This window comes from Falco peregrinus, chromosome 5, assembly GCF_023634155.1.
Source record: "Falco peregrinus isolate bFalPer1 chromosome 5, bFalPer1.pri, whole genome shotgun sequence".
NCBI classification, from domain to species: Eukaryota; Metazoa; Chordata; class Aves; order Falconiformes; family Falconidae; genus Falco; species Falco peregrinus.
This window is the reverse complement of record NC_073725.1, coordinates 41,322,287-41,350,237: the sequence shown is the minus strand read 5'-3', so window position 1 is coordinate 41,350,237 and position 27,951 is coordinate 41,322,287. Positions and strand designations below refer to the sequence as shown.

The window sequence follows — 27,951 nt, the reverse complement described above, 5'->3', positions numbered from 1 at the left end:
TCTAGCCTGTCAAGGTCCCTCTGGATGGCATCCCTTCTCTCCAGTGTGTGGACTGCACCACACGGCTTGGTGGTGTCGGCAAACTTGCTGAGGGTGCGCTCAATCCCAGTGTCCATGTTGTCGACAAAAAAGATAAAAAACTTTTCTTTCAAGAAAAGATGGAAAACTCTTATTTTTAAGACCCAAAGCCAATGTTTATTTTCAAAAAATCAGAAAAAATCCCCCTTTTAAATGATCACAGAGGAGGAACAGAACAACTCTTCAGGCATAACCACATGAAATTGTACAGAAAAAATGACTTATTATGAACTGCTGTGGACTAATCTTACACCTTCTGCCATTAATACAGAGGGAAATACTCATAGACCAGCATTTTCTATGCATCTTGTTATGTGTTTTATCAAGAAAATTTCATTAGAAGGTTCCAGCAGATAAAAGTGATCACCAGGAAGCTTGTAAAAGGAAATACCTCCACTTGTTAGATCATGCCAGGCTGAAAAAGATATTTAAAGTGTCAGAGAAACGTCAACTATTGTCATTTTACATAAATATTTCAAAGTTACGATTTAATAATTATTTTAAATCCTGTATCAACTGTTTAGGTTCATACACAGAGACTGCTCTGTTGATTTGTTTCATTTAAGGAGATCAAAAGAGTCAAGAAAACTTTTCATTAACCAATTCAATACAACAGGAAAATGCACAAGTGTAAGAGGAAAACTTTTTAAGCAAAGTACCTTCTAAATCATATGGTTTGTCTTCAGATCCATTAAAGCAGGTAATATCACAAGAGAAGGAGATGTTCCTTTCTGCCTTCTCAAAACTGTGAACGTAAAAAGTAGCAAGAGAACTTTCCATAAGATGCCTATATTTGAGGTTTGCTTCCATATACAAAATAGCTTTTTCTTTCTCCTCCAAAACATACCAAACTTTAGAAATTAGACTGTGCAGAATCATCAGAGGAATTACTCTAAGATTCTTTGCTCCTTAGCCTATTGTAATTAGGTCTAGAATGTTAAAGAAGGAATGACCCAATAGGAAAAAAAGAGCTTCAACCTGCAATAAAAATTCTCACCTACAATAAATCACGTTGTCTGCTTATATGCAAGTTCTAACGTTTCAGGGCCTTATCGGCATCGGGCTCCTATGGCCAAAATGGGTGCCACATCCAAGAGGGTCCTTGTCTTCGCCAAGGTAAGAAACCTTAACCACTCAGCTACATGAGTTGTTGTGTAACACCCAGTGGGGACAGCAGTTAGGACAGAAGCTGGTTGCTCTCTAGATGCCTAGAACACAGGGATTCTTTGCTTCTGGTTAGGCTAGGGGGCCTTGGATCAGGAGGCTGAATGCAGTGATCCTGAAGCATGATCAATTGATATTATCAGCCTCAGAAGACAATAAAAGATGCTAGAATATTCCTTTCAGTGGCTACTAACTCTGGATCCTAAGCAGAACTGTAATTTTACCATGACATGTTCACTATTGTAACAACCGTAGTGCTACAGTAAGCAGTTTTTTCATCTAGGGCTTAAATACTAGAATATAAATGGAAAAGCACACAAAGGAGAAAACTACGTTTACTGTTTCATATTCTTTTTACAACAGAAGTGAGAACAAATTACAGAGAAAGAAAAAACCTGAAATGATCAGACAGAAGTAAAACGATAAAATACAAATATAAATGTAAAACAAAATTGTAAAACTTACAAAAATGTCTGAAGAACTCTAAGGTCTTCCTTGAAAGTAAGTAGCAGATGGTTCTTAATTTCTTCATTTTGCAGAAGCTCAGAAGAAGTTCCTCCTGAAGTCTGTATATATGTAAGAATGTCCTCATCTTCTGTATCATACATGGGTATGCTTTTGATGGGAAGAAATGCTTCAGACTGTCAGCACCAGACAAAACAGATCAGGTGTTGTATAGAATATACTTTAAATAATATTTTCATTAAGAATTGTTGTAGTAAATTTACAATGATTCTGTCTCCAAAATGTAATGGCTGATTAGTTCAACATCCACAGAGAATACTTCTTGGGAAGGGTTAGTCAACTGTGTTTGCTGAAAATACAGATTATGAGTGAGCCAAGTACCCTCAAAGTCTGAAACTTCTACAGACAAATAATAATTAATTTCATTTTGTTCAAAGTTTGACTGTCACTATTGAAATACAACTAATACAACAATCTATTTAAGAGAAAGAAAAGCCTAGCAGTGGGCACAAATCTGACTAATGTAGAACTGGAGAGACCAACCAATTATGGAAATCTGCAGGAAAAACAATTGCTTCCATGAAGTACTAGGTTATACTCAGGATTACTAAGAAGCCCCAGAAACAGAAGAATGGAAATAGCAACTGCTGACTGAGGACAGGAGGGCTGGGAAAAAGCCAATTCATTGTTGTTTTCCTGAGAAAGAATAGCAGAACCACCAGAATCCCAGAAGAAACTGAGGACAGCTTAAATAGCCAACAGAGAATGAGGACAGAAGGAAATAAATGGAGAAACGTACTGAGGGCTGGTGCAGGAGGTTTATGAAAGACTAGATTAAGACAGTTACTTTAGATGTTACGGAGTAGGGAGTGGCATTTTATATTTTGTTTTGATTACTGTTTAGAATTAAGCAAAAGGCCACCGTAAATAATACAGTATTCAAAAAACCAGCATTAGGTTAAGGAGACTGTTCTCCCTAGGCTAAGGTAAGCAGCAGTGAATATTCTGTAACATGAAATTCTCCATCTGCCTCAGAATTCATTTCCTCTAAGAGAACAGAACATTTTTCTGTCTACGTTCAGAAGCAATGCTTCTTTTATATTAAAGCCACTCTGCATACCATACTATAAAATGTTATTTTTACTCTTGGTAGCTAATACACTGTTTTGTTTCATACTGTTAATGATCCTGAAACTTACGTTTGGGGCATGCCCCCCTGATACAAAGAGATGGATTGGCTCTAGTCCATACTTTTCTTTCAAGTGTAGTGCAACTGCGAAACTAAGGTAAGATCCAAAACTGCAGTGAAAAGAGAAATTAAAGTAAGCAAAACCAGGTTTAAATTTTCCAGTTTTTACATATAACTTAAACTTCAGTGGTAACTGGACATCTTGAACAGTTACTGAAACCATATATGACATGTAAATTATAGTCATATTAGCTAATTGACATGAAGTGTATTCCTATACAGTCTAGTTTTACAAATCAGACTTTCTTTCTTTTACTAGTCTCCTTAATTTGCAGAAAGAACAGTTATTTTGAACACTTGGGACTAAGTGGTCTTCAAAAGCATGTGTTTTACAAATGGTTCACCCTCTGCATTCATATAAAGCAAGCACTAACACTAAACACAACTACAATTTATCAGTGTAAAAAAAAAAACAACATAACACTGCCATTTTTAGAAGATGTTGTGCCTGAAGTAATAAATAAATAAATAACCAGTCTTTGAGATCAACGGCATGCTTTAGGATGACTTGACAAAAGACCATTGCACAAGTGTATTTTCCTAAAGTTTTTGCAAATAAAGGCAAGTGACTATCTACTTCTAGAGTTCAAAGATAAAGCTCCTTCACCAAGGTATCTGAAAATATATATATTTTTACCTGTGACCAAAAAATGCAAATGTTTTTTCTTGCAATTCTTTTAACAAAACACTTGTAATTTCATTAACTACAGTTTTCATGTCTTTTGCAAAAGGCTCCTTAAGACGAGATTCTCTTCCAGGAAGCCTTACAGAGGATACTGCAGAAAAGGTGAAGGGTAGGAAAAGAATTATAGTTATTTCAAATAGAAACAGTAAAATAATTTTAATTAAGGTTTTTGATCTATTCTGCAGAATATATAGATTATTTAAGTTAAACATTCTTACAGTTGATAGAGCGTATTTGCTATTGGTACTACTGTCTTTTAATCCTGTGAGAGATCAGGTTTCCATCCCTTCCTTTACTCACAAATGTTGCCTTTCCAATTGATCTGATTGATAAATGCCTTGGCTCAGAAATCCACAAGGTCCTGATCTCAGCTGAGGTTTCAAAGCAACTTTATGACTATTAATAACAACAAAAAATTCATTAATTTCAATAATACTAAATTTGAGGGATGTGTAAAATATATAATTTCAAGGGCAGCATTAGAAAGTTAAACTATCAGAATCAGAATCATACAGTCCCTCTTCTTTGCAGGCTCTTCAGCACTGCATGTAGTAAAATGTGGAATCATAGTATAAATTGATGGCAGTTTGGAGTTATATGGAAGGATATATTACATGCTTTTATTATACTCCTTTCAAAATTGGGGATTTTCCTCTCCCTGTTTAAAACAGATCAGAAAAAAAATATTGATTTTCTAAAATCTCCTTGATATCATTGCATACCGCCAAACTCATATGGAAGTAATGGGTCAGATGCAAAGCATTTTAGAAGAGAGAATAAATCGCTACCTAATACCACATGTAGCAGTACAGAAATGTTTGCATCTTCTATACTTCCTGACTGCACAAAGAGCATGCTGTACCCTGTGTTGGCAGTCGCTCCTAGGCCCTCTCCTTAGTATCTTCGCTGGAAATAGTTCCACTGGGCAAAAGCTTTTTTTATTATTATTTGTTTGGGGTTTTTTTTAAATGTCAAGGAAAATTTGATGTGACTTGTGCAACTGTTTACAGAAAGTATGAAAGCGTTTAGAGGACTGATAAAATTGCAACGGCAATGCTCTCTATAGATGCTAAATAATTATTTCTTTTTCTTTGTGGAAGGTCTGGAAAATGGCCTTGGTTCCTCTTGAAATATATCAATAATGAATCTTTATAGTGCTGATATAGTCTGATAGCAATGAGAATTACTTTACACTGTAACTAAATGTAATTTCACTGTCATAAATCTATAGTTTAAACACCAGTTTTGATACAAGAAGTGCAGAACCATGCAAACACTCTGGATGGAAATTCATCCTGTGCAGTCTCTCAACAATAAAAGTAGTTCGCATACCTTTGCTGTTAAGCTTGCTGGTGCCCTCTTTTAACTTACGTAATATGCCAGTATATTGCTGTTTCTGAACGGATAGCTTTTAAGGCAGTCAAACATACTATAGTCTTGTGAAATGTCGCTCTAAGAATGTAACTTTTTAAGCTAGTCAAATAGAATTTGATCCAAGGTGGTACAGAAACTTACTAAACTCAATCCCCTTATGGAAATGCTAATTCCTAATGGAATTCCTTTCTGGATAAGACCCATTGGAAAGAGACTGCAGTTCTTTCAAGAATGTTATATTCCATTCAAAAATTTTGTCTACTGTGTATTTCAGACTTGCTTAACTTCTGCTTTAACTACACAAATGACTAACCTTCAATTGAGCTGTTGAAGAGTTTGCCCCATTTTGCAAATTGAGAAGTTCCACCTCCAGCCCATGGAAAGCAAATCAGCCTACAGAGAGCATTTGGTCTTTTGTATGGACAAGCAACCAGCTTCTCCATTCCTGAAAAAAACCAAGAAAACAACACATCATTCTAGAACAAGACTCTTCAGGTATAGGAAAATTAGAGTGAATGAAGTCCAATTTGAAACAATGGGCTGCAATATTTTCTGTCATCAGAACTGCTTGTGCTACATAACCATCTGTTAGATATGAGATAATCTTCATGCAACAATGGAAACCAGTTCTGCTTTTATAAATGGTGATGGAATAGTATTAGGCAACACCCTTGGTTAATATTTTCTCCTATTTGAGTCACTAACCATAAAGAACTTAACAAGCAGCAAAATAATTAAATTGATACGGGATTTCAGGATGACCATTTAAAAACACAGGCTTTTAGAACATACACAAAAAGATAAGGTCCATCTAAACACCTAGAAAACATAAGGACCACGTAGTTCAATATTCTCTCTGCCTCCGTGGTGGAGTGTCTAAGTGGATGGGAAACATCTATGAATTTCTCTTCCATGTATTTATCCAGTCTCACCTTAAATTCCTATGAACAGTTGGCATCTACAACATCCTCTTGCAGTAAGTTGTACAATTATCTTTGTGGGGTTTAATCCAACTCCTACAACTTCATTTGATGGACACAGGGTAGTACAGTAAAGAAAGTGAATGGTGCATCTCTCGGGATTTGCCACTGAACATTTCTGAGATCTTTTGTTATATTGTCTCTGCCCTCAGTCAGCCTTTTTTTCTGACTGAAAAGGCCTGGCTTGCTTACGTATCCCTCATGTAGCAGTGCTTCCATATTCATGGCCATCATCACTGCCCATCTCTGGACTCTTTCTAATTTTGCTATATTCTTTTTGGCATGGTGGAGTAGCCAGAGCCACATTCAGCTTTACCACAGCAGCTTTAGTATGTTTGTTTATTGACTGACAGAAGTAACAGCTGTAGCAAGATTCATAACTACTCCTTCCTTCTTGCTGAGAAGGAAAAACAGCGTCAAAGATGTCAACTGCATTGTCTCTAGCATCAGAATCTGTCATTACTGTATGAACAAAAAAGCAATTCTCAACCATTTTTATTCATTCCTGATTTTCTTGTCCTTTATTCTTGCTGATTGAATTTGTGGACATAAGTACTGAGGTGACATCCTACTACTGCTAGCAAATCAGTCTGTGTTCTGTCAAAAGAATCTGGGAACACCATGTGAAACAAATACCTGCTAAAGAAAAATTAATTAGAAGCAATAGTGAAACAGAATTTTCAATTTTTTTTTCCTGCAAACTCACATGTTCTTGTTAAAAAGACTGAAAAAATAATAACAAGGGAATAACAAGCAGCAAAATTCCATTTCCAAAATGCTGCAGATCATTATGGGTATTATTTCTTGCTTTGAATATAGCTCAGTATATGCAAGAGCTGATTCATCATAAAATACACCTATGTGCTTACAAGCAGACTTTTTTACCTGCACAAAAAGTTTGAGAAATGCAACCAGATCAGAATAGGCAGCAATTCATGCCTATTTTAAAACTATATAATGCAAGCAAGACAGAAGAAAGTCTCCCCAAATGTTGCTGTGGCAATTTCTTGATTTTCAGATATGTTTAAATTGGAAAGTTTGTCAACATTTGTTGAGAATGACTTCAAAGAAACTACAAGAAGAGCAAACCAAAAAAAGGTGCATCAAAAATCACTGGGAGACAGTGTGAGCTTAAAAATAGCTAAAGGATAGTGGAGCCAGTGTTGCAGAAGACACAGTTCCTCTAGTAAATTCATTTAGCTTCAGTACCATTAGTCTCATTTACACAGTCATTTCTTCCACAAAAAGACTCAAAAACTCCAACATTTCTGAAGCTTATACTTTAGCTTGACAGTCAAATAAGAAAAATCTCTTCTCAAACTGATTCTAAAGGTGATACAAAAAATTCAAGCAGGATGAAGAATCACATTTAGTCAAAGTCTTTAAACTATTTAAAAATACATTACCAGTCACTGAGAATCTTTCACACTTTCTGCTCATACATACAGGTTTGTTCCATCACCATCCAGCTTACTTTAGATGCAAATACCTGAACAGTTGGGAAGACCACCTCTGCCAGGAAATGACCGCCTGAGGGTGGATCCACTTCTCAGTGCTACACAGCAAAAAGCAGGAATCAGAATTCCTATGTATCACAGATACCAGAGCAAAGCCAGCTTTGCAGGAGAGGGCCTGTGCATTCAGGTGGCACAGCCACCTGCTTTTAAGGCTTTTCTAGGCTTACGGGGAGGCACCCACACCTCAACAAAAAAGGCAGGGTGCATAGCATCCCAAAAGGGAGACAGAAGCATCACGTCTTAGGCATGACACAGAGCATTTGGGAGCAATAGAAGGAAGGTGTGCCGCATCATTCCCAGCGATTTAAAAAGCAGGGGTTAACATGCCCATGACAGTTCAGAAGTTGTAACAGTTTTAATACATAGAGGCCCACAGCTTCACTGAAGAAAAAGCCTTCAAAAAGTAACCAAGAAAAGCCAGACTTTTGTAAGAACTGTATTGAAAAATACAGCATTCACACCTCTGGTGGACAGTTTTGTAGGGATCTGAAAATGTTAATGTAGAAGACCATCACCTGATTTGAATGAAACACTGCATTTGGTTAGCAGGCCAGTTTAATTTCTACAAGCTTGAAGACACAGTGGTGCATGAACACCACACTGTGGCTACATACGATAATTTTATATTAGCTACCATATGATCCTGGTGACCAGATGCTATCAACAACCTAAAAACACCAGTGTATTTTGTAGCTGCATTTGTAGTACTAGGAAGATTGGCTTTTTTTTTTTTTTAGTGTTACTCTACCAGAAATATCAGTAACAATAATAATAAAGTAAAACTATTCAAAAGCAGTGACAAAAACTAAACAACCTGAGTGACAAAATGGGTTCTGATGCTTAACCTGAGACACATAAGCTGGACTACTTTGTAGTTTTCACATTGTTCTTCATTCTGCTACATTTCTCTAGATCATTTCTAGGATGCTGAAAAATCTGTGGTGGTAAGAGAAAAGCCTGCCGGCCCACCTAGTCAGTCAGTCAGTAAGCACTGCTCCTTTCCCAAACGAGGTCTGTAGTCTTCTATTCGCTTCTGATTTCTGCTTTCTTGGGGAAGCCTAAACCAACCCTTCTGACTGCAGGAGTTCCCGCTGGCAGGTGCGGGCTCTGCCGTGAGGGCTGGTCGCAGGCCTTGCAGCTGCTGCTTCAAAATGGCAAACATGGAAACTGCTGCTAAGGCTTCTTTCACAGTACTGTTACGTTGTAATTACCGTGAAGTAAGATGAGGCACACCTATGTTTGGAAGGTGCACAATTTAAAGCAGCTTACATTGGCTAGTCCTGACCTGTGCTGTTACGCACAATACTGCTTCTCCACATCATGTATCTGCTATCAGAAGCACTTGATTATAAGGTACAATTTATAATAAAGAACCTAATATGCTTTATTTATTCCTACCTCAGATTGTGCCAACTGTAAAATCTGACACCCAGTGTTAATGTTGTGGAAGCCAGCTGTTAAAAACATCAGGGCCAATAATAATGTTCCTAAAAGTAATAAAATACTACTATAAACAATTCTTTCCCAACTAAGGCTGAAAATAAAAAAGGTTAAGACTTAAGATTTTGAAAGCACAGCATTAATAAAATACTATGATATTTCCTTAAAAATAATGAAATTATAAATTGTATGTGTTGGTTGGTCTTGTTCACCTTCTAAATTTTTTCTCAGTATCAAAGGAATAGACATTTATTGGGTTTCATATGAAAATTTAATATTTTCACAGATTAAGTAGTTCGAGGAGATGCCACTCTCAACTAAAATGATGTTTGCCATTCCCAGGGCTGAAGGTAAAAATGGGCTTTACAGAACCAACTTTGGCAACTCAGTACTAGTACAGAATAGGCTAGACTAGACTATTGCAGTCGCAAGGGACCTACAGCGATCATCTAGTCCAGCTGCCTGACCAATTCAGGGCTGACCAAGTTAAAGCACATTATTAAGGGCATTCTCCAAATGTCTCTTAAACAGTGACAGGCTTGGGGCATCGACCACCTCTCTAGGAAGCCTGTTCCAGTGTCTGACCCCCCTCTCAGTAAAGAAATGCTTCCTAATGTCCCAGTCTAAACCTCCCCTGGTGCAGCTTTGAACCATTCCCTCGCATCCTCTCACTGGATCCCAGGGAGAAAATCTCAACATTTCTCTCTCCCCTCTCCTCCCCAGGAAGCTGTAGTGAGCGACGGCGTTGCCCCTCAGCCCCCTTTCCTGCACACTAGACAGCTGCTCCTCACAGGACATTCCTCCCAGCCCTTTCACACGCTCCTCCGGACACATTCAAGGTCCTTCACACCCCTGGCAAACCGTGGGCCCCGAGCTGCGCACAGCGCTCCAGGTGAGGCCGCGCCAAGGCTGAAGGCAGCGGGACCAGCACCTCTGAGGGCTGGCTGCGCTCTGTGCGCTGCCCCCGGGGCGCAGGCTGCCCCTCGGCTGCCAGGGCACACCGGTGACTGACACCCAGCTGCCAGCCAGGCCCCCGGGTCCCTCTCTGCACAGCCCATCTCCAGCCACTTCTCCCCTGGTTTATACTTGTGCCCGGCATTACTCCATCCTAGGTGCAGAATCCAGCATTTGGACTTGTTAAATTTCGTCCCATTAATTATAGCCCAATGCTCCAATCTATCTAGATCCCTCTGCAAGGCCTCCTGTCCCTCAAGACAACAGCACTCCTTGTTTGGTATCATCGGCAAACTTGCTAATGGTGCATTCAACTCCTGCATCCAGATCGTTGATAAATGGGTTGAAAAGAACTGGCGCTAGAATTGAATGCTGAGGAACACTGCTGGTGACCAGTTGCCCGCCAGATGTAGCCCTGTTACAGTGTATTACAACTCCATGTATTTCACTTCCTAGTCACTCAGCCTCAAAGGATAAAAGTAAAGATACACTTAAATCGTTCTCTTAAAAACCACTGTTAGCTGCTTATATGGAGAGGCAAGCAATTAAGCAGTTATGCCATCCAAAGGAAAGCAGTAGTAAGCCAGCTCTCTAGGACAGTGTTGAGACAGAGACAGTCCTAAATGAATCGAAAATAGCATGCATCCCAACTTGTCATTACTCTTAAGTATGGCCTCAGAGAATAATACACAAATAATAAAACAGGAGTCATGCAGATGAAACATGAAGGGAAAAGCAGAATTTGCAGAAGGGAAGACTTTAGAGATGCATTAACAGGATCTCCTGGAGAGATTTGGAAAGATGAGTGACAAGACCTTACCTGGAATTCTGCCTATAGCACTGGTCAGCTTCTTCAAGAAAGGTGAGTTCAAACTGGATCTGATGCAGGGCATGGCTAGAAATGAGAGCTTATGACAGAGAATACGTTACTTTCTACAAATGCACTGGAAGATGAGGGTGGAGAAAATGAGGACATTCCAAGTAATGGCTGCATGAATTAACCATGGCTAGAAATAAGATTTTTAACCACTAGACCCATACAATTCTGGAACAGCTTTCCAGAAAAGCTACCTGCTTTAAGATGGAAATTGGTTGTAGAAAATGTATGTGAGACAATGACTTGGTGAACATTTTCAGCACCATGCTTTTATTAGCTTGATGCAGGGATGAGTCTGTACATTTGTGAAGAAAGCCAGCTAGTTGCAATGCTGTAAGATAGTTTTGCTAACAGAGAACCAGTTTTGTTTAACAAATACAGAGTCCTTTTTATTATTATTATTATTATTGTACTTAATACACACTACATGCACTGAGTTAGTCTGCTAAGGTCTGCTGAGCAAGAAAGAAAAAATTAAAAAGTACTCAGAGAAAACAGGAAGCCTGGAGGGTCTAGAATCCAGTAGAAAAGCTGACTTTACAGTCTTGCAAAGAGAAATAAAGCATGGAAGTTACACGAAAATGGTCAGTATGTATATAGGGCTGGCCATGCGAAATAAAAAAGCCCACAAATGGACATTTTTGTTGCTGTCTCAGGAAGTGATGAACATGTGTCAGCATATCATTACCTGAAGCATCATAGTAACTGATACAACTGCTTCACTGGTACAACCAAGAAAAGTGCTTCTGAGAAAGAACAAAACTTCACTAGCACCAGTTTCCCCCCGTTCCTGTCCTGTGGTCACCTGCAGACACAGAAATGTACTGTGGCAGGAACCCAGCTGCCAAGAGGAGACCTGCCTGCACTTGCTCCTTGCAGCAAACACCAAAACTAGGGAAATGGTTTCTGAGTTCCAAAAGCCAGATTTTAGAAGAACCAAAATTAGAACAACAAATCTTCAGATAAAGAAATCTGGACAGGAAACAAACTCTCTCATTTGCTGAGCCTCTCAGCCCACGTTGCAGTCTTGAGACTTTTACCTAAGCATGCTCGGATGCACCCTGCCTAGGCACAACCTTGTGGCACTCCACAGAGCTCTCCATCTGATCTAGAATGCAGGAGCCTTAGCAATGCAGACTGCTGGCCAACCACAACCTCCTACAGGAATGTGGTGAGGCATACAAAATGGTAGGCAACAAAAAACCCCCATATACTATTGTCTCAGATACATCACACAGCTTAAAAACCCAGTTTGGTCTCTAATTTTGGAGGCTCATTTACAGCTTTGGTACAAAGCTTACTCTACAGAAATGCTTTCAGGCAGCAAAGGCACCTAAAATATTCAAGGCAAGGATCCAAATGTCAATACCTACTACTGTAGAACAAAAGACAAAACCAGACTGCAACACTTCCAGGCAGCAATACCAGATCAGATGCTATAATAAGCTACTGAGGCAGTCCGGACTGTCAATAAGAAAGCTGTGGAATAAGAAAACAAATGTTTTCATCCTTAGGTGCTCTGCTCCCCCTAAATAGAAGGAAACCATAAGGATTTTTCCAGTTCAACAACCACCACAGGTATTCTCAGCACAAAAGAGAGGCAGAATTGCCACTGTGGACCCCATCCAGTTTGTAAGCGAGTATGAAGACATATTTTAAGAACCAGAAGCCAACCTGAAGTCAGAAATAAACATGTCTTTTCTACTTTCTTTAGCTATAAACTCTGACACTCCTGAAAATCTCTTTCAAATCCTTCAGTAGATACCACTGGGTTTGAAAGATCTGCCCATCATTTTGGGTGCTCAAGTGCTCCACAGTAAAATTAATCATATTTTAGAGAGACTTTCAGGCTTACAGTTGAAGTTTACAGCAGCAGCAGAAGATTGAAAGATAAAGGCAATCAACAACCAAGAATCCAACAATCCAGGAACTCCTAAAAAGTGTCAAGAACAGAATTTCAGGATGGACATGATGAAGCTAAAGCAGAAGCCTATCAACATCTATGCCAGGCATGTATCAAGCACTGAAGGATTACAACTGGATCCTGAAAAACTGAAGCAATTAAAGAAATGTCAGGAGCAAAGCACATGAATGAAGTACAGTGACCATCAGAGAAAACCAATGCAGATCTGATCTGAGCAAAGCATTAGGTCTAACATACAATAAACATATGAAGCAACTAAAGTTACAGAGAGAGGCTTTCAAAAGATGCCTGGGAGTAGTACCATACAAAGCCTTGGCTAAGACAGCCCTTCTAGACATATAAACGTGAGATTATACAGAAAAGCAAATGACTGTATCCCCCAGAAGGTTGTAATTCCATCAGTGCACAGAGTAAATAGGCAGTATGATGACAAATCATTAGGAAACAACATGAGGAAACCAATTGCTGAATGCTCTCAGGCATGTTAATAGCACAGAAGTGCTTCTGTAGGAGGATAAAAATTTCCTCATATAGATGCCCAGAGCAGGACCTTACACTTGCCTTTACAAGTTGTACATGTGCAGGCTGCAAACTCTCCACAGTGCAGCACAACTGGCTCTGTGGAACAGGAGTTACTCGACAAATGTAGCAACATAGGCACATTTGCTTTTGGAGGCTCCAAGAAAGCTAGCAAACTCCATAGTCCTATAGCAGTAAAACTAGTATTGTGAGGATAGTCAGATCTCAAGGAACAGTCTATTGCACTCTCCTAACAAGTGAAAACAAAAAATTCCTGTCTTTAAGAAGCAGTTTAAGTGGACAAAGCAGTGGTAGCAGTAGATAAATGTTCACTTTTTACAGAGCAGCTATCTTACCATAGCAGATTACAACTCCAGCTTCTGGAATTATGAGTATCTGGACACTTTGTGCATAGCTATATCAAAAAACAATCTGCAGGGTAAGAAATTATGACCCATCAGCTAATCTACAGAAACTATACACTGATGACCAACAGAAATAGTGATAGATTGAGACAGTGGTATTTTTTGTTTGTTTTGTTTGTACAAAATTGTACAAACATTTTTCCCTTCTCCCTCTGCATTTCTGTAAAGCATGAAGAGTCACATAGTTGCCAACACCCAGTCAACCACTGAAAGTGAACAGCGGTGCCAATTTGATGATAACTTGTGTGTCACTCAGAGCTAGATCTACTCTATCTGTCACAAAATGGGGGCACGGCTTATGCTTGTACTTCCACTACCATGCACAAAACTCTGTCCTAGAAAAAAGTGGGAAGACTACTATAAGCAACAGAACAGTACATTGTATCTTCAGAAACTTAAAACCAGACAAGGCTTGTTTTTCTTTCCTTCACATAGGCTGATGATGTATCTGTCAGCAAACGTTGATAATAAACTTGACAACAGTTTGGAGAACTACTACTTTGCAGAACTGCTATTCTAGAGAAGTAGCAGCTTCTGAAGGAGGTCCCCCCATCTCCCAGCCGTGCTGCTCTCGGCTCTTGGACAGCAAGTGGCGGGCCTTAGAAGCACCAGTCAAAAGGAAGGTATGCAGGAAAAGTGAAAGGACACAGGATGTTAGGGAAGAGAGTGTACCAGGGTCCTTAACACAGAAGCTTTTCCTTGAGAGGCTGTAATCAGTAGGAAATTGAGTTTGGTTGTTACTCACGACTAGATGACATGAGAGCAAATATGCTGAGGGGCCTTGTGCTAAGACCTGTGGATATGTTTCTTTGGTATCTGATACCTTTCTCTTTGTAAAAGGGTTGAGTTCATTACCAGTTGCTATTACTAGTTCCTGCTTCATGGCACCACCTACAGCTGTCTCAGCATCACAAATAGACCTCATCTTCCCACTTCCATCTCTCATATTCTTAGAGCAAACCCATGGGACCAAAGGAGAATTTGGTAATACATATTTACCAAGTTAATGAGCAGCCCATGCTGTAGGCATGAATTAGCTGATGGACGGATATAACAAGATAGCCATAAAGCAGAGTCTGATCCTTCATGCCATCTTTGGCCGATACTTGATACTTTCATGGAATGATGGGCAGACACCCCCTCCTTAAAAAGGCAAAAATAGAGGGATTGTGAACTTTGCTGATGCACTGGTAGGTCCATAAACTGTTCATACAGACCCTCTGCTCAAGCACTTGCTAAAGCAGGCCTCAAACTGGCTAACACAGGTCACTCACACAAGCAGATAATAAGGTATGGAAACAAATACAAGATTCATGTAACAAATCAGTAAATGGGACAGATTTGTTAGTCACAGGATGACGTACAGTAGTATTTGATGTCAACAGCAGTGTAACAGCATTCAGAATCAGTGTTGTCTTTGCTGCAAAGTTCCCATCAAAATTAATGCCTTTGTATGAATAAACACAAAGAAGTCTGTATTTCCTCCTACAGAGCTGGGGAGTCTGATACAGCTTTCTTTTGCTGAATAGAAAATAATCTACACCAAAAGGAACTGGAGAGGGTATCAAAGCTTGCATACAGTGTCTACAGGGACATCCAGCTGGCAATCACAGTGGTTAGGATGCTTCTGAAATCCAAAGCTAGAAGAATTGCTGCAATAGTGGTCACAAATCAAATCTAATTTGTTGCAAAATCTATGCTGAAGGCAAGTACGGGGAGCAGAGAAACTGCACGGTTCAGAGAGTAACTTAAGACAAAGCTGTAACTGAGACGCACATTTGTTGTCGGCTTTGTCTGATCTTGCTGATGATGAGACAATCCTGCCCTTCCTAGCTTCTGGGAGTACACATTTCTACCCTAATCTTTTTGTCAACACTAGCAACTACATAGCTATGTAGGAGCACATTGTTTATCAAGCTGAAAACTAATACTTACCCTGTTTTCACTTACATCAGTCAGCTGATCCCATAGAGTGTCACCATCCTCCTGTCAATAAGGAGAGAGCTTTTCATGACCTTTTTGCAGGCTTTGACCCACTTCAGCCAGCTGGAAAGGTGCTTGCTGAGATTACATATACAGCCACAAGGTTTGGATGTAAAAGACACATATGTGCTAACCTAATGGAGTAATTTGCCTTTAAGAATTATTTTACAGCTCTTACTGAAACAAAAAACTTGCAGAGTCTGTCTTACTGGTTTGAAAGACACATTCAGCTGATCTAATTTTCTTACAGGAAAATATATGCCACACACAAGAAAGAATTACTGCATGAATAAATCATCTTCTTTGGCATACAATCAGATACATATGGATTTATTTGAAATCTAAGCATATCTGATTAGGGAAATGTCTTTCTTTTTCTTTTTTTACAGGGCAGCAGTTCTAAAAAAATAAAATAATTTCTAGATTGTCTTTATCTTTTCCCTACTTCTTTCTGTTGATCTTATGCCTCAGATCTGACTTAGACCCTACCACAATAAAGAAAGGATACATAGGAGTTTCTCTGCATAATCAAGATTTTCCTGGATTTTCACAAGAAACAAGCTTTTTTTTTATTATCTAAAAATTTAAAGTTAGATATGTGATCTGATAAATTAATGGCAGTCAAAAACTGCTTTAGAGTGTTCACAGTCAAAAAAATGTTTCTTTGTTGAACTATTGGCAAAGAAATGGCTCAGTGTGAGAAAAAAAAAAACCACTGAATTTTGTTTTAAGAAAATATTCCCTGGGAAGTGCATATTCTTTTATTGTCTTCACTTTCAGAATAAGCTCAAAATAAAATTCTAGGTCTATAAAGAGCTGTATAAAAGATTAAAAAAGCAATCATTTAAACCACAGAATAGTTTAGGTTGAGAGGAACCTCTAGAGATCATATAGTCCAAGCTCTGCCTCGTTGAGTTTTGAGTATCTCCAAGGATGGAGACTCCACAGCCTCCCTAGGTAACCATGGTGTTCAACCACGCTCACGGTGAGGATAATTGTCTATCTAATCCCTTGTTCTGCCTTGCATCTGCAAGTCTTTTGTCTTTTTCCTGAGTACAGCCAAGAAGAGTCTGGCTCTATCTGTCCTCTTCATCCTCTTCCATTAGATAGGTGAAGACATTATTAAAATCCTCATTTAGCACTCTCCTCTTAAGATAAAACCATTTCTCCCAACCTTTCCTTGTACACCACCCACTCCAGTCACAATCACAGGGGGGCCTGCCAGACTCACTTCAGTGAGTACTTCACTTTTTCAACATCTTTCTAGTACTGCAGAATCCCAAATGGACACAGATGTGGTATAGTAAAAACATTTTGGATTATTTTTCAAGCACGCTTTTGAGACATAAGCTTTCAGGGCATGAAATAGTAGGTGGAGAAATATTAATTGAAAAGTACAATTGAAAACACAAGCAACAAGAGAACAGCTTTTGCACTGACCAGCCACTAGGACAAACACAGGAACAGACTCAACAGCTTCAGCCTACAGAGAACATAAAGCCAAAGGTAAAGAAACACAGTGCTTGCAGCACAGGGCTGTTTTGACATTTCCCAAATGAAAATATGTTCTATAGCGCACAGTCTAGAAATCTATGAAATTAGTCTTTGTGAACTGCAAGAGCCTGGTATGACCAGAGAGGCTTCTCAGATAACCTAGGCACTTGTAAAGCTTATATACTAGCCACATGCCATTCATGCATATGTGGGTTAACTGCGTGCCTGCAGATTCTGGAAGCCAAGTAAAAAGCAACCCCACCCCCAGACAGATGTCTACTCACAGAATTCAGATTTAAGGTAGTCCATTCAGCAGCCCACCATTAAGCTCAGAAGTGGACTAGGGAGCCTGGGAGTCAAACGATCCATTTCACTGGTAGGTACGGAGTCTTCTATTAAAGCCACTGGGAACATGGAAGCCTTGACAAGTCAGGGCATCAACAACCTGGTAGCTGCCAACCTGTAATAACAGGCCCGGCAGGCTGTAGGACAGGTAAGCAATGTCATTCTCTGCTGATTTTATCTTCACAACAGAAATGCGTTTTGTGCAGCCTATGGATACCAGCATGTCTCAGCGTCCTACACATTGTGATCCAGTTGGAATTTCTTAATTCTGCAGCTGTATCAGTACCTTACACATTACTACATCACACACATACTTGTTCACATTCATCATTCACAGTATCATTAATAAAAGTAAATAAAATGTATTTTCCAGGGTAAGTACTTCAGCTTTTTAGAAAACAAGGTCATGAAAAGAGGGGCCCAGTTAGAGGGAAAGCACACCTGTAACATGTATTGTAATATTTATTACAGGTTTTTTAGGATTATGGACTTGTATCCCTAAAAGTTTTTCTACTCAGGAAAAAGCAACGATCTGATATTGCATTTAGGAGAGAGCAAAATTAATAAATGATGGGAAAAAAACCTCTAGGAAACCACGTTTCAGTAGCTCCCAGGTTCAGGAAACTACTGGTCTTTGCTTATTGAAAAATAAAGACTAAAGTAATCTTGCATCATTATACCTAGACAATGTAAGGTAGCGCAGAAAAGTATGGAGTATACTCAACTTTTTTCTCCATTGATCATATTTTTCCCAGCAACATATCAGAGGTTAACACTCCAAAGAGGTTAATGTAATTGCTAACATCTAAAAGCTGCTGATGAAAAAAGAAATAATTTATATCTTTACCAACTGAAATTCTGTTGTCCAGAAAACTGTCTATCCATTCCTTTACTTAGACTTGAAAAAAATTAGGAAATCATAGAGAAAATTTGTTGAAGACTTGTAGCTCATGTGCTCACAGTATCACCAATGCAAAACTAATGAAATAAATATTAACGACACCCAACATGCATTCCCAGTTTTACCACCTGGACCTTCCAGGGTGTTGAAACTGCAAATATAAAGGACATGTGTATGCTTCAAAGGTGAATATGAAAAGGAACAACATAAGCTCCCCTACTTTCCTACTGTTTCTGCTGTCAGCCTAGTTCTGCTATGGCACAGCTACATAACCATTGCTCAGATTTTTGAGGAAATTGTCAAACCAAGAGAAAGAGCCATGACCAAGTCCACAAAGTCAAGCCGTGAAATGTAAGAAAGGCAGAACTGGAGATAAAGAAGGTAAAGACTACTGAGATGGGGCCAGGCAGCAGCTCAAGCATCAAGAGGCAGGACATCAATGTAGAAAAATAACATCTCAAGGGAAAAAACGAGGTGGAAGATTGCAACATTAGGCACCTGCCACAGGGAGCAGTGAAAGCTGACCCTTTTCCATCCGACTAGCAAAGACCCTTAAGGTGATTAATATACTAATATTAAATTTAGTAGGTCACTAATCCTGGCCATCTTTTCTGTGTGTTAACCACAAAGTAACTGCTTTACATATAACTGCACATAGCAAAAGGTGGCCCAGGGAAGGAGAGACAGTGAGAATGGAAAGCCATTTTGGCAGCAAAGATATATAGCAACAGAGAAACAACCAGAAGGTGCCACTGCTGCAGATGGAAAGGCAAGAAACAAAGCCCTGTTCGCATAAGCTGTGAATGATAATGCAGTATAAAAATGCTAACATTTTGTTCTGAGCATGGCAGGTTATGTCACAGAAAATATTTTAAAATTGGTGCCGAGGCCATGAAGAAAGTGAAGAAAGATGAGGTGATCCCTATTATGCCATATTCTGTCCTCAGTCTTCCTGCTCTAAAAATGTACAGATTTAGATAATAACATTTCTTTTTAGGAACAGCAGAAGAGTAGGATTAAGTAGGAATTCAGCAGAGGAACAGTTTATTTTTGCTTTCACAGCACCTATGCTAGGCGTGCTCCTACACAAGTACAATAAGGAAGAAAAACAAACTTCCTATTTCCATCTCTACAGTCTGAACAGGGTATTAGAATGTCTTGGTGTTATCTAAAATGTGTGGATGTTCATTTTTTTGCTAGGCCCCAACTTAGATATCATAGCAATTCCCATAGCTATAACTACAGACTTTAAACCAACATTTAAAAAACTTGCCATTTGTGATGCAGAATATGAAATAGTAGTCTTTCTTATTTCCACATTACCAATACTTCAGTGGCAAGAATAACTGAGAGATTGTAGGACTGCAAGTTTGATATTGTTTTCTATCACATGCTGACTTTGCTATGCTCATTCAAAGCTAGACTTACAGCTGTGAACCGAATCCTGAACTAAACTTAAATCCACTTAGACACAGCAACTATTACTACAAACCTCTTGTTAAACTGCCTTTTTTTTTTTTTTTAAGTATTGCATTATACCTTTATTCTTTTGCGCAGGCTACTAATTAGATTTTTAGATGAAGATGTAATTGTCCTTGATTTTAATCTCTGAGCTGCCTTTGGACCTACGTGGGAAGAAGGATTAAGCAAAGATTTAGTATTAAAAAAATATGTGTGATGGGAACCTTTCATGAAAGAGAGGGCCATAGGGATCTGGAGTCTCCTATCCCCACAAGGGAAGAGGGAGCCGTAGGAGGCTGCAGTCCTCATACGGTCTATAATAGCAAAGACATCTGGAGCCTCATAGGGATGGAAGTAATAGGGTCTGCAGGGTTTCTGTAGGTCCCAAGTCTCTGCCTGGAGGCAGTGGTGGCAGGCATCAGGCTATGTGCTCCAGCCCTGTCCAAACCTTCCACCTTGTGTGCAGACTCTTACAGGATGCAGATAGCCATCAGGGCAGGAGAGGGAGGTGTGTGCCAGGTTATGTCACACCAAACTGCTTCTATTACTGCTTCAAGACCTATCTAAGCTGCCAGTCTTTCACCAGGAACTCCCCTAGGTCTGGGAGCTCTCCAGAGCGGTCAGGGCCCCCAGCCACAGCAGAAGAGGGGAAAGTCCCTGCCCATGGAGGGGAGCCGTACCTCTCCATCACGCATCACCCATGAATACAGGCAGGTGACAGAGACCCCTTCAGTGTGCCAAATGGCAGTACTGGCAGGTGTCTCTGGAAGTAGAAACCTCATAAACATGGCAAGTGGGACTGGGCAGGCCTCACATGTCTTTCCCAGTACAAGTGGTGCTTCACCACGTGGTGAAGCGTTTGCTCCAGGATGTGAGGACCACTCCACATCCCACTCCCTCTCACTGCTGGTGGTCTGTGCCTGCCCCCACTCCTGCGGGGCTGCAGGTCACACCACTCAAGCCTCTCTCCCACACCCATTTTAACGGCTGGCAAAGAAACACACTGGTCTGGCCCAGACCTGTGCCACGGAAACGTCCTTGCAGGCTCCTGAGCTCTTCCCCACCCACAACGCAGTAGGGCCACTTGCCCCTGGGCCAAGAGCCCCTCCGGGCCAGCCGGGGGGCGCAGCGGGGCTCAGGCCCGCGGGGGATGCGGCCGGGGTTACAAGCACAGCCGCAAGGGGCACCAGCCCCGGAGCCTTTGCCCTCATCCCCTCGTCCTTTTACTCAGCCCCAGCACGGAGCCCGGGGGCTGCGGGGCCACGTCCCGCTCCCGGCGCCACCGAGCCGCGGCCACTCCGGCCTCCGCCTCCCCGCGGCCTCCGCCTCCCCGCGGCCACCGCCTCCCCTCGGCCGCCCCGCCCCGCCCCGCCCGCCCGCCTGCCCGCCTGCCTTCCGGGCCCGCTTGGAAGTGGGGCAGAGGTGAGGCAGGCAGCGAGAGAGCGAGCCGGGCGAGTAAGCCGGCCGGGCAGCGAGCTGGGCGGGCGGCGAGCGAGCCGGCTGGGCAGGCGGGCAGAGCCGGCTGAGGCGGCGGCGGGCCCGTCCAGGCCGAGGTAAGCGGCGCTCCGTGGGGCGGGCGGTGACCGCCGCCGGTCTCTTACCTTAGGGGGTGCGCCTCGGTGGGGTAGAGGGTCGTACGGAGGTTTCGGCTCCGCCCGACTTTTTCCTCATCCCCGGCCTCCCGGGCCTCTCCGGGGCAGCTCCCCGGCGCGGGCCCTGCTCGGCCCCGTCCCGCCCCGGGCCGCCGTCCCGCCAGGGGGGAGCGCTGGGGCAGGGGGGGCACGGCTAGGGCTCGGGTGGCGGCCGCGCCCCTTCGTCGTTATTACGACGGTGGGAGCCTCGGTGAAAAAAAAAGTCTGTGGGGGGCGGGGAGCGGCGAGATGGCGGCTGCCGTCCGGTTTCCACCTTCCCCAGTTCGCCCCTGGTCGCAGTTGGTGGGTGTGCCAGCGCTGGCTGGCTTTCCCGGGAGAGAGCAACAGGCCCCGGGCTGGTTCATGGCAGCGCACCCCGAGGGAGCATCGGTGGCTGCCTGGTCACAGTTTCACACTTGGGTGGGGTGGGGTGTGTGTGTCTGTCTGTGTGCCTGTCTGTGTGTCTGTCTCTGTGTGTGTACACACACCCCCCTCCTGTGGCTTCAGGCCGGCAAGAAATCCTCGATCCCAGGGACCCTTCCCGGATGGGCGTCTTCTACCCTGTAAATGATGGGGGCCAGGGAGGGGGAGAAAACAGTGTGGGGAAATGTATCATCCAGCTTCGGCTTCATTAATTGACTGTTGTGCTGCAGATCTGCATCATGGAAAAGCAAATGCTTGAATCCACTGAGGAGCGAACGTTTCAATACCAAGATTCCCTGCCTTCCCTGCCAGTACCTCCTCTTGATGAATCTTTAAGTAAATACCTTAATGCAGGTAATGACTTAATATTGTTATAGTAGCATGGCATGTGCTGCTGTTGCCAGGCTCATCTGGGACATTCTTGAAGTGATTTGTAGAGACAGCTTGTATCAACCGGTGCAGTTGCATTGGAGGATCCAGACAAGTTTAGGGTGCAAAAGGTCTTTCTCAGGTTCAATATGGGAAAATAAGTGCCCAGAGCAACCTGTGTAAAAGTTTCCATTTTATCCCTATTTGCCTTTCTTCAAGGGAATTGGGCATGTGGGAAGGTTAACTTTTGGGTTTAGGTTTTCTCCTTCCCTAAAGTTTTGCTTTTGCTTTGGGTTTGGGTTTTGGCTTTTTGTTGTGGGTTTTTTTGTTGTTTTTTTTTTCCTAGTTCTGTCTGGTCTAACAAAAGATGCTTCTCCATCTACAAAGTTTGTTTTGCATAGTAACTACTTTGCTTGTTTATGACTGTTTGACCAGAATCTTTGTAAAAAACAGTTACTTCAAACTTTTTCATACTTAAATATTCTTCTTTCTCGCCACTACTATTAACTATACAGCAGAAGGAAAAGGCTGTGGTGGGCGTTTTTTTGGATAATTCCTGCCTTGGAGTGTTGGCTGTCTAAAGAAGATCACATAAGAGAAAAATTTTGAAAACAACATCAGTGCATATGTGTCTAGCTTTGTTTATGAAGCACAGATGACTGGTTGGTTCTTTATTGTGATTATCAGGCTTTGATATATTGGGGATGACAAAGATATATTACCTAGTGTCTTGAGATAACTTTCCTATGATTCTTCAATAATTTTTAGAACTCTGAGACATTGATCTTTTTTTCTGGAACATCTGCTTTGTGTCTTGCCATTTTACCTGTAATACAGGAATACTAACAGAGTAAGACCTGGAGTTCTTTTCTTAGGAGCAACATACTACACCAAAACTTTCCTTTCCCAAAACAGAAATCCTTCAGTTCACTTGGAGTTCTCTTTTATTCTGCACATAGTGGAAATGGCCCAGCTGATTGTAATAGGTTTTCTTTGGTGTTCCTTACATCATCGCTTTTTGATACAGAATGTTGAAATGGTGGTTTTAGAGAAAAAATATCGTGTGTATGACTGTCAGACGATGTTTTCTTTTTGTTGTAGTGCAGATGAACTAAAGTGGTGCTGCAGTAGTACTGAACCTGCAATAACAGAATTGCCCTTTAGAACTTAGTTTTGTAAACCCAGCTGGCTGTCCCAAGTTATGGAGTGATAAAATCTGACAGTGAATTTGTTTGCTTTTGTTTTCAGATTCTGATCTGTGTTTTCATAAATACCTTATCACATGTTCCCCTTTTTTTTCCATGCAGAACTTAGTTCCTACTTACTGTTCCCTGTACATAAGTCATTCTATAGCTTTGATCCTTATTGTTGATCTCCTTCAGTCTCACTGGAGGTTGGAGGAAAGTTATTCTAGTACTGTTTGTTCTGCCAGTCTTCCCTTCTACAGATTGCTGAACGCCAGAATGTGCCGTACATGATTCTAGACAGCAGCTTGGTGATTTTCATGGCTTAAGTTTGTAATTTGCTTAGTCTGTGGCGGTGAGTGAAGGAAAGGAGGTGCCTTTGGAGAATATTTCAGAACCTCCAGATGACCCTTAGTAGATACTGTGACTCATTCTGGAAACTCATGTCTTTCATTGGAGGGTGACCCCAGGCACTTAACATAAGTCAGTGTGCCTGTTGTTAAACCACTTGTATGTTTAAAGCCAGTCAACTGGAAAAGCTGGACAAAGTATGTCTCAGAAGGTGCCTTATTTAAGGCTTTACGGTAGCTACCTCTGCTTTGGATTCAGAATGACTAATCTTGTTTTAAAGGTGGCCATATCCGTGCTATTTAGCCTTTCATCTCGTGCACCAGAGGTTGAGACTCAGAAGCTTGGACTCAACCTGAGAGTATGAAACCCCAAAGTTCCAGGTTTCCAGAGGGTTCCTTAACTATGCAACTGAAGGTCTTTCATGTGCTGCTTCTTGTTCGTGGATGGAGCTGATCTCCTATGCCGAAAGGAAGACAAGGTCTGTGGGGCTGGGGAAAGTGGCAAGACAGAAGTTCCCCTGAACAGTGAGAAAGGCACTGAGTTCTGCTCCTTCCTAACAGTGCTGCTTCTACATCTGATCAAATGGTTTTAGAATCATGCAGGCTGGGGAGGGTTCATCTAGACCAGATTCCTGCTCAAAGCTGGTCTAGCTACAGCAGATTGTTCAGGCCTTGCTTATTTGGGGTTTGTATATTTGCAAGAATGGAGATTCCACAGCCTCTCTGGACAACCTTTCTGGTGTTTGATCACCCTCATGATTGTGGAAGGGGGAACAAAAAATAAACCAACAAAAAAAAAAAAGAAAAAGAACCCCAACCTCTATATTTTCCTTGTCAGAAATTTCCTGTGCTCCAACCTGAGTCCATTTTCTCTTGTCCTATTTCTGTGCATCTCTCAGAGGAACTGTGCTTTGTCTTCGCTATGCCTTTCCGTTAAGTTGTTACGGAGTGCAGCAAGGTCTTCCCTTTGCATTCTCTTTTTAAGCTGAACAAACTCAGTTCTCAGCCTCATCTCATGTGTTCCAGTCCCCAAGCAGTCTTACTCACCCCTTTAACTGTTGGACTAGATGATCTTAAAGGTCTTTTCCAAACTAAAAGATTCTATGAATAGAGACCAGAAACCAGTAATCTTGCTTATTTTCTTTCTTGTATGCATGCGCATATTGCTCTGTAATGACTTTTTAACTTTAATAACAGAGGATAATTACTCTTTCTTACGATATTGTGTGGTAATAAAGTCACTTTCTGTGAAACCTAGAGTGTTGGACTACCCTCAGTCTTGGGGAGGCTTTCAACTCCAGGTTTCCTGGGTGAATACTGTAAGCTGCTAAATTAAATGGTGTAGGTGGATGGCTCTGTCAACATTTCTTTTTTCATGTGTGGTCACAACTGAAGGTGGTGCAATTCAGGCTGCATCTAGATAAGGTCTAGATATGTTAGGTACTGCCTGAATGTTCATAGCTGATCATATGTGCTGAAGGTGCAGGTGGAATGCTGGTACCTTTCCAATCGTGGTGGTGTTGCATGTGTGGCGTAAGTGGAATTTAGGGAGGTCCCAGTGCAATTTAAACACAAGCACTGTATGATAATACTTGTAAGTGGGTATTCTGTGTTGCTGTCTAAGGGTGTCAGCATGCATTTAAAAATGCATTTGTAGGTATCATTTGGCCCTTACTCTCCATGTTTGTCCTATGAAGCAGGGAAAATATCACTGGAACTTGAATTATACTGTTGTGGAGTAGCAGGAGTAGGCCAGTGTGTAGCTGAAGATGGATCTTTATCTTGCACCTTAGGACAGGTAGTGCAAAATACTAAAATTGCTTTTATGATTAGGATAAAAATTGAGTTATTTTTGAAAAGGAGTGAGGAGGACTTACCCTTGGTGGAAGAGGATCAGCATAGGGAACACTTGAACAGATTGGATATTAAAAATTCCATGGGACCAGTTGGGATGAGTCCATGAGTGCTGAGGGGGCTGGCCTTTGTCATTGGGAAGGCCACTTCTGATAATCTTTGAAAAGTTGTGGGGACTGGGGAAGGTTTCTGAGGTCTGGAAAAAAGCAAACGTCACTGCTGTCTTCAGGAAAGGCAAGAAAGAGGATTTGGGGAAACGCAGGACAACCAACCTCACCTTAATCCCTGGGAGTCCCCCGCAAATAGTTGTGGAAACCATTTCCCAGCATATGAAGGACAAGAAGATGGCTGGGAGTAGGCAGCATGGCTTTTTGAAAAGGAAATCATGCTTGACCAACCTGATACCATTTTATGATGAAGTGACTTGTCTCAGTGGATGAAGGGAGTGTAATGGATATTGTGTTGTTTATATTGACTTTAGCAAGGATTTTGGCAAATCAGAAGTGGTTGGTTGTGTTTTGGTGGTTTTTTTTTAAATTCATCATAGATGAACTGGTAAAGTATGGGCTAAGTCTTCAGTCCACCTGACTCTCTACTACCATCTCAGCTGCTGGACTCAAAGCTTTGTGATCAGCAGCACATATTCCAGATGTAGGCCAGTCTCTGATGGTATACCCTGGGAGTCCAGTATTGTTTAACATCTTCTTTAATGACCTGGATGATGGGACAGAATGCACGGTGAGTTTGCAAGTGGTACAAAGCTGGAAGGAGTGGCTGATAGACCAGATGGTTGTACTGCCATCAGCGGGAGCTTGACAGGCTGGAGGAATGGACTGACAGGAGCCTCACGGAGTTTAACAAAGGGAAATGCCAAGTCTTGCAACCAGGGAGGAACAACTCCCCACACCAGCACAAGCTGGGCCAAATGGTTGGAAAGCAGCTTTGCAGAAAAGCCCCTGGGGATCCTGGTGGACCTGAGTTGGACATGAGCCAGTAGTGTGCCCTTGCAGCAGGGCAGGCCAGCAGCCTTCAGGGTTCCATTAGAAGGAACATTGCCAGCAGACAGAGAGGTGGTCCTTCCACTCTATTCAGCGCTGGGGAGGCCACGTCTGGAGTACTGTGTCCATTTCTGGGCTCCCCAGTACAAGCAAGACATGGACATAACTGAAGTGAGCCCAGGGAAGGGTCATGAGAGTGATTAAGGGTTTGGATTATCTGACAGATGGGAAGAGGCTGAGAGAGCTGGGACTGCTCAACCTGGGGAGGAGAAGGCTTTAGGACCTTTAGGGGGATCTTTGCAACATGTGTCAGTACTTGATGGGGAGAAGTAAAGAAGACAGAGCCAGACGTCACAGTGGTATCCAATGACAGAACAAGAGGCGATGGGCACAAATAGAAATGCAAGACATTCCTTTTAAAAAGAAGATGACTGTTTTTATTGTGAGAGTGGTCAAGCACTGGAGCAGGTTGCTAACAGGAAGGTTGTAGAGTCTCTGTCCTTGGAGATACTCAAAGCCCCAGAATCCTCAGCAACCTGCTGTAGCTGACCCCACTGAGATGAGGTGTTGGACTAGATGTTCTCTAGATCTATGAAGAAGAAAAAAGTAGTGATTGCAGGCAAGCAGTCATAGTTGTAGGAGACACAGATGTGAGGAAGTAGGATTTTGATTCTACAAGGATCAGTTAAGTATTTGAGACCTTGCCCAGCTGAAACTCCATTGTTACTCGCGAAGGATATATTAGAGGTGGTACAGATACACAATCAAATGTATCCTTCCTTGTTTCTTAACAGCTGTAAGTAAATCACAGGGCTAGCACGAGCAAGACAGACAAGGAATCAGCTGACAGTAGTGTCCAGCAGCCTTAAAAATGAGTCAGACTTCATTGTGTAGGCACTGAATCAGCAGAACCCTACCCCTCCCATTCTGTTTGTCACTGACTTCGCAATCTAAGTATAAAGATAACAGAAAATACATTATATGCAAGGTGAATGTAAGAAGACGAGATGTTGAGACTCAGAAGCTTGGACTCAACTATATGGACTCAACTATATGGAATCAGACATCAGCAGTGCCTGTTAATGACCACAGGTTTCATGGTAAAAAGGCTTTAAGGAAGTTTTTTAGATTAAAAGAATGACTACTTTTGCAAATGTTTACAAAGAACTTTGGCCTGTATGGTGCGTGATCTGAGAGAAATCCAGAAGTATTTTAAAATACAAAATTTGGGTAGTAGTAACTGCCATCAGTGTCATTCAAAGGTAATCGTAATGTGGGGACAGTGAATGGGAATTGATGGGCAAGGT

General features: G+C 41.6%; 2 protein-coding genes across 8 annotated transcripts in view; one reads left to right on the top strand and one right to left on the bottom strand.

Annotated features, from left to right (window-relative positions):
* Positions 1–169: 169 nt before the first annotated feature.
* On the bottom strand, positions 170–21,878 carry OLAH (oleoyl-ACP hydrolase). 7 transcript variants are annotated; one of them, XM_055805425.1, is made up of 11 exons: positions 21,437–21,878; positions 17,413–17,588; positions 15,587–15,637; positions 10,727–10,814; positions 7,485–7,550; positions 5,329–5,460; positions 3,594–3,732; positions 2,907–3,006; positions 1,708–1,883; positions 738–823; positions 170–493 (listed from the first exon to the last, which is right to left on the bottom strand). In XM_055805425.1, exons 4-11 carry the CDS (start codon positions 10,797–10,799, stop codon positions 360–362), a joined length of 906 nt encoding a protein of 301 aa, XP_055661400.1. In that variant the 5' UTR covers positions 10,800–10,814; positions 15,587–15,637; positions 17,413–17,588; positions 21,437–21,878; the 3' UTR covers positions 170–359. The 7 variants fall into 7 exon arrangements, with proteins under 7 accessions (XP_055661400.1, XP_055661401.1, XP_055661402.1 ...); XM_055805426.1 differs by lacking the exon at positions 15,587–15,637; XM_055805427.1 differs by lacking the exons at positions 15,587–15,637; positions 17,413–17,588.
* Positions 21,265–27,951, top strand: part of CROT (carnitine O-octanoyltransferase) — a 21,958-nt gene continuing 15,271 nt past the window's right edge. Inside the window, exons 1-2 of the mRNA XM_055805422.1 lie at positions 21,265–21,388; positions 22,120–22,243. Of these exons, the coding sequence (XP_055661397.1) occupies positions 22,129–22,243 (115 nt within the window). The 5' untranslated portion in view covers positions 21,265–21,388; positions 22,120–22,128. The remainder of the gene's footprint in view (positions 21,389–22,119; positions 22,244–27,951) is intronic.